Genomic DNA, 13,620 nt, shown 5'->3' with positions numbered 1-13,620 from the left:
TAGAAATATGTTTTAAGAAAAGGGTTTTGGATTTATGAATATAATCATGTTTTAGAAGTTTTGGTGGTATTGTTTTGGTCTTTAGACCTTCCCCCAAATTGATTTAAAGTGATATATGTATATATTTATGTGTTTTAAGGTTGATGATTGAATTGAGAGCATGATTCATGTAAAATCCCTCTCTGGTTATGATTTTTCCTTTACTTATGACATGCTATGGATTGTTCCAAATGTGTTTCGAAAAGCTTGATATGAAAGATCTTGAATAACGTCATGTTCGGATTATGATTTTGATTTCAAAAGAGAGAGGGTAGTTTATGTTGATAAATGTGAAAATATTCATATAATGAAAGAGTGCATAATTTTGCCAAAAGCACATGACCACCATATGTTTGAAGAATTCTTGCATAGTTTTGACTTATGTTTCGGAATATGAAATCTCTTAAGCTATTTGCATGTTTGGGTAGTTTGAATTGCGTTTTCATGAAAGAATTATGCATGATACATTATGTCTCAGAGAATAGGACTTGCAAGTCTTGGTGTGACGTCACCAATTCAGATTATGCCATGGTAAATTCAGAACAGAATAGAATGCATGTTTGTAGTCAGAGTTTTCAGATGTTGCACTAGAATAATGCATGATTCAGAACAGGATAAAATTGAGCATAAAGAGATGTTAGGTGGTTCCCCGAAGAAAGCACGAGTTCAGACAACTCGTTGCCTGAAACTGTGATTTGCCGATCCGGGAACTCCAACCCTTGTGGCACACTCGGGTTGGGGGCTTTCCCGCCGAGTCAATGGCGGATTTCATACATCCCTTGGGATTTTAGAATTGTAGGAGCGTACCACCTAACTCAGAAGTAATACAAAGATTAGGCATTGCATTGACAAGAATGATTTATGTTTTCCAAAGGTGCCCATGTATTTTGGAACTATTTTTTGTATGATATTTCGACAAGTTGCTCTCTAACTATTTTAAATGTATACAAGCTTTATTTTGGATTACTTTGCATACCAGTACATCTGTATTGACCCCCTCTCCCCTCCAACCTCTCAGGTTCTGAGGCACAGTCTGGGGGTCCGGATAAGCAATACATAATTCAGACAGCTGATCAGATTGTGCAGTGGTGAGCCTTCTCTATTCCAGAAGGCCTGTCTTTTAAGATTATGCCACTTATTTTAGTTTTGGTCTACTGGGGTCCTTGTCCCAGTTTCAGATAGTTGTCAGATTTTCATGTAGTAGAGATTTTGCAGACTGAGTCAGATGTTATTCTGATGTAGTTGATTTACAGTTTTCATACTTATTTTGAATTCAGAATTTTCCATGTTTTCATAGCCGATTATGTTTCCGCATCTTCTTTCATTATGTGAATTTTGTGCATGATTACCAGAAAGAGAAGGGCGTTCCGCGCCTTCATGGTTCGGGATGTCCATCATGGCCAGGCCCTAGTTCGGATCATGACATAAACAAAACAAATCCCAGCACTATGAACCCTTGATAACAAGGAAGACTCTAATTCCATCTACCTGCCTATGGCTTAATTTACAAAGGGCAACTCTAAATCCCGACTGCTTTATTAAGCTGAACAGGTGTGCTTGCAACCTGTTTAATCCAATCTTGCTCTGTCTAAAGCTTGTCCATTCTGTCGAAGATCCCCAGGGCCTCAAATTGTTATCTCTACAAGAATATATCTGAAAAAACTTCTTCCAGGATTAGATGGAGTATTCGAAATGAAATTTTTGACTAGTAATTCACCAAATCAAAACGACAACGCAATGAACCCTTAATCGAAAAAGAGTTCCAATTTAGTGACATTTTCTATTCCTAAGGAATTTAGTAAAGATTAAAAATCAACCACAACTACACTTCATTGGGGATGATTAGTGAAAGAATAATAATTTTATTGGGAAAATTCAACTTACAAAAGTGAAGGAGAAAAGCTCTAATTTTGAAATCAAGTATGTGAGAAAACCAAGTATTGTGTGTATAATGCTTTGGTTCTTTTGATGGGTCGGGTTTGATTTTTTTAAAAAAATGGGTCAATTAGTCTTATTTGGGTCATTCTTTTAGTTGAAGAGCGCACATATAAACTTTTGTAACGGCGGGGGTATATATGACCCCAAAGTATGACTGAGGGTAAAGTTGGCCAATTTTTCAAAGTAGAGGGGTATTTTTGACCCTTTTCCCAGGTAACTCTCTTTCAATTAGGTCAAATTATAGATATTATTTAAATAAAATAAATAAATTTATAATAAAAAATCAATAAATTTTTAAATAATTTTCTATTTCTGTCTACTTCATCTTTCTTTATAAGTTTTCCTAGCATATCACGAAATTTATTTTACATAAATCTCTCCTAATTATATAGTTTGATTTTATTTAATTGATTATTTAACTACAACTATAATTTTGGAAAGGATTCCAATGAGGTAACAAATGTTTTAATTAAAATAAAGAAATTTAATAATAAACAAATAAATAAATAATAAACAATTTTCTATTCCATAAATCCCTCCTAATTGTATTATTTGATTTTATTTATTTGATTATTTAATTACATCTATAATGTCGAAAAGGATTCAAAATAAGGCAGCAAATTGTTTTTCCCCTAATAATTGATTTATTTATTTTGAAAAAAAATTGGTGTGTTTTATATCTTTTCAAGTTTAATTCGTTAATAGTTTAGTTTTAGAAAAAGAACATTAATTTGATTAGATTAAGAAAGATTATTTCATATTGTGATAAAAAATAATTAGAATTGACTCCTATTAATGAACACTATTATAATTATTTATATATTTCACATTGTGGTAAAAAATAATTAAGTTTGACTTCTATTTAATTAGTACATAGATTATTTCATAGGTATGAAAGACTTTTAACATATTCACATAAAAGTTCTGTCAATTACTCCTAAATATATATTCCAATCAAGCTATAGGAGTAATTCCACAATCTGTATTCCAATTTCCAAATATACATTTCAATCAATCAAGTTATTTAAGAAAATCATCCCTCAATTACTCCTAATTCCACTATCATTTAGAGTAATTCCACAATTTGTATTCCAAATATATATTCCAATCAAGCTATAGGAGTAATTCCAATCTGTATTCCAATTTCTAAATATATATTCCAATCAATCAAGTGATTTAAGAAAATCATCCGAATGACTCCCATGGATGAAAAGTAGATGGTTATGGTAAGTGAATTGTATCTATATTAAATCAAATGTTTACACTGCCAATCAGTACCATATGTGGCTATGATAAATGCTACTAAATTGTAATACAACTAATCATGAGGCAATAACTTTATATGCAACCTTTTGCCGTGTAAACTCTGCTTTTTTGAGCAATGAGGTAGCTCTGTCAATTTCGGCAGAAGAAGGCTTCACTGGTCTCCTTGCAACATCTAAAGGTTATCAACTAAGAAAGGAGGAGTGCCCTTCGATAGCAGACAGCCTCGAGTGCTTTTCCAGAGATGAGCTTCTTAAAGTTGACAGTGAGGGACTTTGTCTGATCACCGATCATGGTCATTTTGGTGAGTACATGATATTTACGAAATCAACAGAGATGTCCAATTCTTAATATGAATCATGGTCTAAACCTTTTGCTCTGAGCCTTCTCCTTTTTATTTTCTGACTCACTATGTGATATAACTCTTCAATTTTTTATTTTTTAAAAAAATTTCTTTAATGTTTTATCGCACATTTATAAATGTATTTCCTACCATAGTTTGGTAATTGACAAATGTTTTCTTCTTGAAGTTCTATTTAATATATACGGACCCAGAGTTGTTCAAAATGACCCTGAGAGAATCCAATTTAAACTCACGTTTTTCAGGTTGTTAGAGGTAATCGATTCCCAATTAGGTTTTCAAGTTATGAGAACCTGAAAAATGATATTTTCTCCTATTTTCAAATATGGAATAAGCTTTTGCTTTATTGATGAGGATGTCTTGCACCAAATATGTAAGGAATCCTGTATTCTTATGCATTGTGTTTGCTTTATCTCATGGAATGTCCATGACAGAGGTTCATTGAAGTTTTATTTGCACCAATCTTAACACAGATTATTGGAACGAATGGAGCAGATTGAATGTGGCGGACTCATTCCAACTAATTTGGGATCAGGGAGTAGTTGATCTAGATTTTAACAAAAATAAGATTGCTCTCACAAACAACATTAAATTTCTATCAGTATAGTGGGTGCGAAGATTTAGAAAATGGATCTGAGTACTTTGGAATCCTCTTTCTACAATGTTGTGGGAATCCCATGATAGTTGCCTTATTGTTGTCATTTACCTAGGAATCAAAGTCTCGATCCAAGCATGACTGTAACTTTAGGAGTTATCAAAATTTTCATATATTTTATTCTTTTCTAATTCTATTGAATATGAAATATTTTTGAATGTTCCTCGACATACAGGTGTATCAGTTGATATGTTTAAGCTTATCACATTCTTTTGATATGATATAGTAAGGGATCCCCTCGCTGAGCTTCAGACGTTACTAGCTTTACTTTACAAACATTGCGATTAGTTGAAAGACCTGATGCGAGTAGTTGAATAATACCGTCACATTTGCATAACTCTTTGTATAAATTGACTATTGCATCTTAGAGTTGTCTCCCATTTTGGCCTCTCCTTCATTCCAGCTGCATGGTTGTTACTTTTTTCAACTTCTTTATGTTAAAATTTTCTGTTCGCTAGAAATATTGTTTACAATAGAAAGTCTACTGCTTTCATATTACTAGGATTTGGAGCATTCAGGAAGAATGTATTTAGGTTACCTGGTCATTAGAAAACCGGCCAGAAGCACAAAGATTTCTAGTTGCTATCTGGTTTGGAATCTAAACTCTTAAGTTGCTTTTGCAGTAGTTGTGTTCTTTTTACCAACATAGGTGTATCAAACTTCTTTACGAATTAGGAATTGGTATGGCTGTGGTTGTGGGTTTTTTCGGCCAAATGAAAGTTATATCCTAAACATAGCATCTCTAAAGAATTTACTTCTAGTTTGGAATCTAAACTCTTAAGTTGCTTTTGCAGTAGTTGTGTTCTTTTTACCAACATAGGTGTATCAAACTTCTTTTCGAATTAGGAATTGGTATGGCTGTGGTTGTGGGTTTTTTCGGCCAAATGAAAGTTATATCCTAAACATAGCATCTCTAAAGAATTTACTTCTAGTTTGGAATCTAAACTCTTAAGTTGCTTTTGCAGTATTTGTGTTTATCAAAGTATGAAATTTTTTATATGAATATAAAAGCATATAAGACCTTAATAAAGTTGTGCCACAAGAATAGAGAATTAAAGCTTTTTAGTATGGACTTCAAGTTGTTCCTATATCCTTTGTTGAGTTGGAGGCTGTAAATTTCAAACCAGAGAAAAGTGTGAAGCTTCTAGGATTCACAGATGCTATAAATATAATGCGAAATAATTTATTTCTTGAGTACTATCTACACAGTTTTTTTCTGGTTGATATTTGGATAGAAGGGAATGTCTTGTGCTGTTTGTCTTTCCAATCTTCATACAATAATACTTTGTTTACTTAGGCATTACTACCTGAAAGATGTAAATATCTTCATAGGCGAACCTGGCAACAAATAAGCCATCCTTGCACTTTTTGCTTTGGCAAGGGCAATGAAGGAAATGAACAAAGTAGCAATTATCCAATGTGTATGGAGGCAAGGACAGGGTAATGTTGTTGTTAGGGTCCTAACTCCAAATGTCTCTGACAAGGATAATACGGTAAGTATGGTTTAAATTTTCAACTCTTGATTATTCTTCTCTTAGATTGTTGACATTCTCTTGGACCGTTGCTTACAGCCTGATTCATTTTACTTCAATGTTCTTCCCTTTGCTGAGGATGCTCGGGAGTTTCACTTTCCTTCTTTCAGCCATCTGCCTTCATCAATGCATCCAAATGAAAAGAAACAAGAGGCGGCAGATAAATTGGTTCATATGTTGTATCTTGCACCACCTGAAAAACAGGAAGTGTTGCCTCGTGACTTTACACCTAATCCTGTTTTAGAGGTATGGCGTCATGATAGTTGCAGAGTATTGTTGAGTTTTCCTTTTAGCTGGAGTATTACTTTACGTGGTATGGAATCAAAGATTTTTATTGAGTAGTTTCTTTTTGATGGTTTCTAATATTGCACGTGTGATTTATATTTCTCTGCTGCAGATATATATAATAACTGTTGCAGATACATTTATCAAACTTCTTTTTGAATTAGGAATTGGTATGGCTGTGGTTGTGGGTTTTTTCGACCAAATGAATGTTATATCCTAAACATAGCATCACTAAGCTTTCTGGTTTGGAATATGAGCTCTTAAGTTGCTTTTGCAGTAGTTGTGTTTATCAAAGTATGAAATTGTAGATATGATATAGTAAGGGATCCCCTCGCTGAGCTTCAGATTTTACTAGCTTTACATTACAAACATAGCGAGTAGTTGAAAGACCTGATACGAGTAGTTGACCTTAGAGCGTTTGCATATGTCCCAGGTAGCAATTGAGGAACTTGGAGTTGTCCTACGGCAGGAAGATATTATGTATTCTTATTAAACTAAATAATGAACCCATCAAGAGGAACTTCTCAAACATCATGCTGTAAAATACCTGTCCGTCTCTCCGCACTAGTTGGGCATTGATTTGTAAACCTTGCCCACTAGAGGCTGGCAATACGATGGGTAAAGGAGGGTCAGCAAGGGTTGCAAGCTGATCAGCTGATACAATAGCACTATTGTTGTTATCCATGCCAAGGTCAAGTAAATTAGGCAGTGCAAGAGCTACAGGTGCAGCTGGTTGCCGTGCTGTAGGATGCCGAGCATTAGCTGTACTAGCTGGCGATGATGCACCACTTTCTGCTACAAGAGCAGGAGAATCAAAATAACCCTGTACACCTGCATCGGCATAGTCTTCATCCTCAGTTTTCTGAGTGGTCTTCACAAGAGTGATAAATGCTTTTGGAGGCTTATTATAGACAGAGGATAAAGTGGCAATATTGGAAAGTGGTTCGTCAAGAAGAGTAGGATCAAGTTTACCCCATGTTTATTTTACAAGTCAATTTCACGCCTAAAAGAAGCGTGTTCATGTACCTAGCCAAGTTCAGGGAGCGTAAGATAATTTACTTTTATCTTAATCAATTCAAGAAGTACACTGATATAGCGCTCAGCATCCCTCTCTAATTTGATGGCACAGTGACCAATAGCTCGGACAGCTTTTCTGACAAAGTCAACATCCACTTTCGTGGCATATTCCTTGAATATGTGTAGCACCTGGTCTATGTTTCTGTCTGAAGTAAGTTTTATCATGATTTCTAACTTCTCCTTTTTTCACATATATAGGATCATTATACTTGCAAAAGAACACCATGATTTCATGTGCAAGGATTGTCGGATGCTTTTGTACAATGAGGTTTGTGTTCCTTAAAGCAACATATTGAATTTCAAGTGAGGTTTGTGTTCCTTAAAGCAACATATTGAATTCAAGGCTCTGCTGAAAGCAATGTTAGAAGAGGAGGAGCCATCTTCTTACAAAGGTTCCTAACTACATCAGTGTTGGTAATGAGTTACATCTGTTGGAGTATCATCTTGACAGATGAAAGCACAACAGTGCAATTTCAAAGTTGTAATCGTGAAGTGACTCGCTCCACAATGTTTTCAGCTTTGCGAGCATCAACTGCTTTGTACTTGGAAAGGGCATCCAGTATAAATACTTGACCCCACTCAGTGCATTTATTCAGAGCAGTTAGAAGCTTTGAAAGTGTATGGCTGGTGATCTCAAAGATGGATCTGCTACTGCTTTCTTGGATTTCTGCAAGAGCAGTAATAGCATTTGCAACAACCATATGATTATTGTCAGATATTAAATCCTTGAGAGCATCCCGAAAATCACTATCTTCCACAAGCTCAGCATTTATGTCATAAAGCTTAGCAACACAGATAGCTGCTGTCTTACGAACTTAAGCAGCACAGATAGTTGTTGTCTTATCACACATGCTTTGGTTTCTATTAGTTACTTTGATACCCTTTTGCAAGTCGAAATGGCGGCGCCACCTCTTAATTTTTGGTAAATGTGTTATATCGGTTACTCTAATCACCTCGATTTTTTGTCTCTGTTGGAATGTGAACCTGAAATCTCAAGTTCTCAACCCACGTACTTCATTGACTACTAGACCACACCTTTGAAAGTAACACAAATAAGAGTGATTGCAAGTATTGTCTTCATGAATAAAGATCATAAAAATTGGTGGTATTTAAGGCATTACACAATTTCTTTCTTGGAGAAACAAAAAAGATACTATGCCGAGAGTGAGAGTACTGCTTTGAAATCCAGTCCACAGTTAAAACAACAACATAATATTTAGTGTAATTCCATAACTGGTGTTGGGAGAGGGTGGTGTATACGCAGTCTTACGCCTAACTTTGTGTTTGTGTAATATACCACAAATTAAGACTAACTCTGTGTTGGTGTAATATACCACAAATTACAATAATTATTATAGTTAGAAATAAAATGAACAAAAATAAAGAAAATAAGATCATCTTCTTCTAGACTGAGGCGCGGTTATCTCACTTTCTTTAAGGAGATTCAAGCCCACTGCGGCATAATCTACACTGATCCAGCAGTAGCATATATACCAACACTTTGAAAAGATAGAAAAGTTATTTCCGATAGACTTTCAGCTCAAGTAAAGCACATTAAGAATATTGAGACCTATGAAAATAGATATAGGTAAAAACATTAGCAAGTTTTAGGACACTACAACCAGCAGTGCCTTCCCTTAATTCACTCTTATATATTGCAAGAGAAAAGTAGTTCACTGTAAAATACTGAGAAATTAAGCTTAGAATAAAGAATCTATACTAACAAATAGCTTAATCAAGTCTATAAATGAGTAAGTGTATTCAATTTGAAATAGTAACAAAATTAACTTGCATCACCAATTTAATAAAAAATAAAGTTCCCATGTTTTCCTCTCCCTAAGGGTTCGTATTGCCTTCTCTGCACTTTTGAGTTGCAGCGACTGATCTTCTCTATGAAAAACTTTTAGTTCTTTCAATCGAAACTTGCTTCTTTGAGAAGAAGAATGACTCAGACTCTTCATATCTATTAAACAATCGATGAAATATTAAGTCCCCAAGATTGTTACAATTATCTTTCTCCTTTTTTTTTCTCTTTACAATAATCCGCGCTTCGCGCGGGTAAGCATACTAGTCTTTCTTAACATAACCCAAATGGAACACACAGCCACAGGCATCAAAGTTTTATGCTTTAAGGCCAATTGTACAACTTATGATCACATTCCACGGTGATCATTTGCTAGAGTATAATCATTAAGAGTGGCGATATATAGAATAACACAAGTATAAATAGCTTTCTGGGGAGAATTATAATGATTTTACACGTTGTTACATCACTTTCATTGCTACAACAAGCAATAAACAACATTATTTCTTCAGGACAATATTGCATTCTATATATTTAGTTGTGTTTTAATGGTAATAGGACGTTTTTGCGATATTCTGCCAAACCCCACAATGGAAATATATTTCTGTATGTTGCGTAGAGCGACATGCAGTTCTTCAAGAAAGCTCCAGTTATTTCCTGCACATTTTACGAAGTGAAACACCAATCGGGTAAAAGCAATATTTGGATAAAACTGGTTTTAGTATTTGTTCTTTTAGATATTGTTTTGCCAGTTTGAAAGAGCATTTTTCTTTATATTAATTAATCAATATCAATCAAATACGACCAGATTCTAAACTAGTTTGAGTCAACTGTATGAATCATCTATGTCCGCGTTGTTTAAATCCAGTCTATATCATTCCAATACTTACCTGTTGTGGGAAGTCACCATTTTCCGTCTGAGAATTAATCAACAGCCTAGCCGCACGGTGGAGGGGCCTTGGATCTCTGTCAACCTGTCCAAATAGGAAGAAGAAAAGTTTTTAGAGATAATGGTAAAAGCCACACGGCCCACACCTGAACTATCAAGTTTTCATGAGTTTCATACCCCAAATATAACAAAAATCACTTGTTCCATTTTCCTACATGAACTACCACTGCGAGTGTATCAAAACACACCTGAACTATCAGTTGTTCCTTTTCCCTACCTAAATGATGGTCACAGTTCAGGTAGGAAAAGGGATGGTTGGGGTGTGTTTTAATACTTAGATTGTGAAAGTTAAGGTAGAAAAATGAAGCAACTGATAGTCGGGGTGTGAAACTAGCAAAGAAACGATAATTCAGGCGTGTTTTGTATCATTAACTCAAAGTTATACTATCATTGTGGAACAAATTACAAGGAATTCACCTGGCCAGAGTGAATCAATCCCATCAATGCCCATGCAGTTTGTACGAGATTTGAGTGATCTGTTTCTAGTTCTCTGTATACCTGTTTGATCAAAATACAAAGCTGAGTTACATGGTCTTCTCGAGAATCATCTTTATATTTCCTCCTCTTCTTTACGGAAAATGAACGGATCCAAATGGAGCAAGATTCACGTTTAGAGTTCATATAATCGACCTTAACGGTGTGTAAACTGAGATATAGTTATTGTCTTTGTTTTCTTAGCTTTTTTTGGTTTTAAATTACCTTGTCAGGACAAGAACGGTAGCTTTCTCCCCAACCACCATCAGACCTTTGTGTTCTTAGAAGAAATTCTGCACCTTTACGAACAGCTGCACAGTTGTTGTATGACTTGCCTCCTGCAGCAAGCCCTCGAAGAGCGAACCAGGAAGCATATGTGAAGCACACACCCCAGTTACCATACCTGTTGACATGAGTAATCATGTCATAATCAATAGAGCAGAAAGGGACTTGCAATTTCAAGGGCTCACAAGACAAATATCATATACCATGACCCATCAGACTTCTGTACATCTTCCACGTATTTGACAGCATTATCAATGAAATTGCCAACCTCAATGGTTCGGTGTCCAGGGTATAACTTCTTAAACCGATCAAGTGCTTGGATTGACGAGCCAGTGCACTCAACATACCTGGATTGACAATGAATCAGTGTGAAGCAATAAAATAGAAACTAACAATGGGGAAAAACACTGAAGGGAAAGAGAGAAACGAATCTTACTCATGCTCAATAACAATGTCCGCGAAAAATTCAGTAGGATTGAACAACTGAGCAAATACAACAGAACAAGAAAATTACTTATTCAGGTTCTGGAAGACTATAGAAGTGGTCGAAGGTTTTCAACAATCTTGAAATGAAGCAGATAGATAAACTTTCTATCATGAATCTCAAACTCAGACAATTATTTGACTTGGCAGAGAAGTTACCTCCAAATACTCTGAGGCCCCTGCAGGTTCCCATGCTGCTAAACCCCCATTCTTGCTCTGAAATTTTATTTAAAATGGATCTCATTGTTACTAGAAATGAGTCAAATGATGAGTGACTAAATTGAGAAAAGTATGGGTTTAAAATGGATCTCATTGTTATTTAAAATGGATCCTCTATTCGGTGTAAAATATGGGTTTCTCTAGGAATCACTGTAGAAGAAAACAACTTCAGATTAAATGAATAATGATTGAGGGCACATCTTATAGTGTCTACCTGTAACGAAAGAATAACATTCACCGAGTCATACAGTCGCTCTGGTTCCATTGCCTCACCGACTAATTCAGAAGGCATTGAAGAGAACAGAAGGCAGCACTAGAGAAACAAAATTAAGAAGATGTCAGGCCAATTTATCAGCACTATCGCCGTGTCATTTTCAGAAATTATAAGAATCTGAAATCTTAGTTCATCGAAAAGTTAGGTACCGTTAATCCTTCGGCAGTACAATCAGATACTTGCCATCCTTGATCTTGATCTGCAAAAGTCATGATCCTTTTGAGATGTGCCGATACATCCCTTTAAAATCACCAGAAGGATTGAAGGTCACCTGCAAGAAGTTAATTAGATTAATAAGGTCCATAATTTGAAAGACCTGTTATGTTCATAATCTAAACATCCAAACCTGAGATGTTCTTATGAAGTCATGTCCTTTTCTAAGAGTATCTGATATCTCATCATTCATCTCACTGGCCAATAGTGCTTGAATAGCAAAACTAGCATCCCATGTTTGACTACCACAACTCTGCAACTCAACAACAAATACTCACCAATTTCAGTAACAAATGCTTGCTTCACTTCAAACTAGACAATGGGGCAAGAATTTTTTATTTTACAAACACGCGTAAAGTGTAAAAGAGATCCTATTCTTAACTAATTGTCGTCTGTGAAATAGTACAATTCAGATCTACCAACCTGCATTTTCATTCCATCTTCAGCTACCCATAAATAATCTGGAATCCTAGCAAGATGTTTTTTGAAATAATCGCCGTTGGGATCCTCAACCCAACAAGCAAGCATGCACAATACCTACGCCATCCAAGTGTTACATTCAGTGTACTCTAACAATTGAAATCATTAGGAGAATGAAGGTATTTTCTAAAATGAATTAGTTTCCATACTTTTTCCACACATGCGATTGTGAGGTATCGACTATTCTCGTCTTCATAGTGTATGTGTTTCATTGTAACTTCAAGAGATTTATTTCTCAGCTTGTTGAAAGGCCAACGAGTCAATAGAGGCTCGGTACATATGTAGAGACAGTCCCACATCAAATCTTGAACCAATGGATGAGGGTAATAGAGATCCTCCTGCAACGACAAGTACATATTTAAACATTTGTAGAATATGGTATGATGTAAACGATAACTTCAACACTGATTATTTTGCTAATTTCGGTAATTGAATGACCTCTGAAAGTCATACCTTTGCACATACATGGCGCACCTTTTTCCAGTTAATTTCATCATATGGCTGATCATATAACTCTTCCCTGAGTTGCAAAATGAGAGGTGTGATTGGACCAACAAATCTCTTCCCATAGAGATAAGACATTGGCATGTAGACCATTCGAGAGAAACACCACATTTTTGCTGCAGTTAAATAACGAGTCAAACTACGAGATAGATCAACATGTTGCATAGTAAATCCTTAAAATTAATATCTACAACAACATGAGATGAAATTTTCAGGATATTACTAATAACACAACAACAACATACCCAGTATAATTCCATAAGCGGGGTCTATGCATTAATAAATGCATGCTATTAACCAACCTGGATGCACGGGAATAAAAGATGGAAGAATCCAAAACTCAGGTGGCATTGGATTGGTTCCTATCCATTCAAAAACTCCAAGAATCTGATTGAAAGAAGGGGAGATATCTCAGCACAAGAAGAAACACATGACACTAGACGGTTCCTTGACAATATGGAATGATATAATTTATTTAGTGCAACTAATATCAGGCTGTCTAAAAGATTATTACAACAACTTAAAATTCACTAATATCAGTTTATATATGTAACCATTAACTATCTATTATAACAAGTTAAAATACACTGACAACACACAATTTTGTACGCAATCAATATATATAAGTTAAATCCTAATTGGTATAATATTCTAGGAAGTCATTCGGTAATAGAATCAATATCTTTGTAAGAAGACAAGGTATGGAGAATTTCTTGTTTAATACTGAAAGATTACAATGATATAAATACAGGAAGAGTATAAGCTAACTATGGTAACTAGATAAT

The 13,620-nt window shown here is 35.2% G+C and overlaps 3 protein-coding genes across 3 annotated transcripts in view; 1 reads left to right on the top strand and 2 right to left on the bottom strand.

The window, feature by feature from the left end:
• The first annotated feature begins 4,954 nt into the window (after positions 1-4,954).
• On the top strand, positions 4,955-6,594 carry LOC124887231 (ATP-dependent DNA helicase 2 subunit KU80-like). Its single transcript, XM_047396483.1, has 2 exons — positions 4,955-5,749; positions 5,828-6,594. The coding sequence occupies exons 1-2, from the start codon at positions 5,642-5,644 to the stop codon at positions 6,128-6,130; spliced, it is 411 nt and encodes a 136-aa protein (XP_047252439.1). The 5' UTR covers positions 4,955-5,641; the 3' UTR covers positions 6,131-6,594.
• LOC107841182 (beta-adaptin-like protein B) lies at positions 6,550-7,315 on the bottom strand. The gene is given in 3 exon segments (XM_047396377.1): positions 6,550-6,593; positions 6,596-7,049; positions 7,133-7,315. Coding segments are annotated over 3 exon segments (681 nt in total).
• A 1,791-nt stretch (positions 7,316-9,106) lies between these two features.
• Positions 9,107-13,620, bottom strand: part of LOC107841181 (beta-amyrin synthase-like) — a 41,877-nt gene continuing 37,363 nt past the window's right edge. The window contains 15 exon segments of the mRNA XM_047396482.1: positions 9,107-9,611; positions 9,845-9,928; positions 10,321-10,401; positions 10,603-10,780; positions 10,866-11,009; positions 11,099-11,145; positions 11,305-11,361; positions 11,579-11,677; positions 11,788-11,849; positions 11,852-11,909; positions 11,985-12,104; positions 12,275-12,388; positions 12,481-12,669; positions 12,785-12,951; positions 13,138-13,222. Of these exon segments, the coding sequence (XP_047252438.1) occupies positions 9,489-9,611; positions 9,845-9,928; positions 10,321-10,401; positions 10,603-10,780; positions 10,866-11,009; positions 11,099-11,145; positions 11,305-11,361; positions 11,579-11,677; positions 11,788-11,849; positions 11,852-11,909; positions 11,985-12,104; positions 12,275-12,388; positions 12,481-12,669; positions 12,785-12,951; positions 13,138-13,222 (1,608 nt within the window). The 3' untranslated portion in view covers positions 9,107-9,488.

The sequence above is a fragment of the Capsicum annuum genome, chromosome 9, assembly GCF_002878395.1.
Source record: "Capsicum annuum cultivar UCD-10X-F1 chromosome 9, UCD10Xv1.1, whole genome shotgun sequence".
Taxonomy (NCBI): domain Eukaryota; kingdom Viridiplantae; phylum Streptophyta; class Magnoliopsida; order Solanales; family Solanaceae; genus Capsicum; species Capsicum annuum.
Note: the sequence above shows the minus strand (reverse complement) of the source record. Positions and strands in the feature narration are given on the sequence as shown.

Excerpts from the sequence above, each read along its gene's own strand:
- LOC124887231 (XM_047396483.1), top strand. The coding sequence starts at position 5,642 with ATGAAGGAAATGAACAAAGTAGCAATTATCCAATGTGTATGGAGGCAA. Across the intron at positions 5,750-5,827 it reads TCTCTGACAAGGATAATACG|CCTGATTCATTTTACTTCAA; the intron begins GTAAGTATGGTT and ends CGTTGCTTACAG.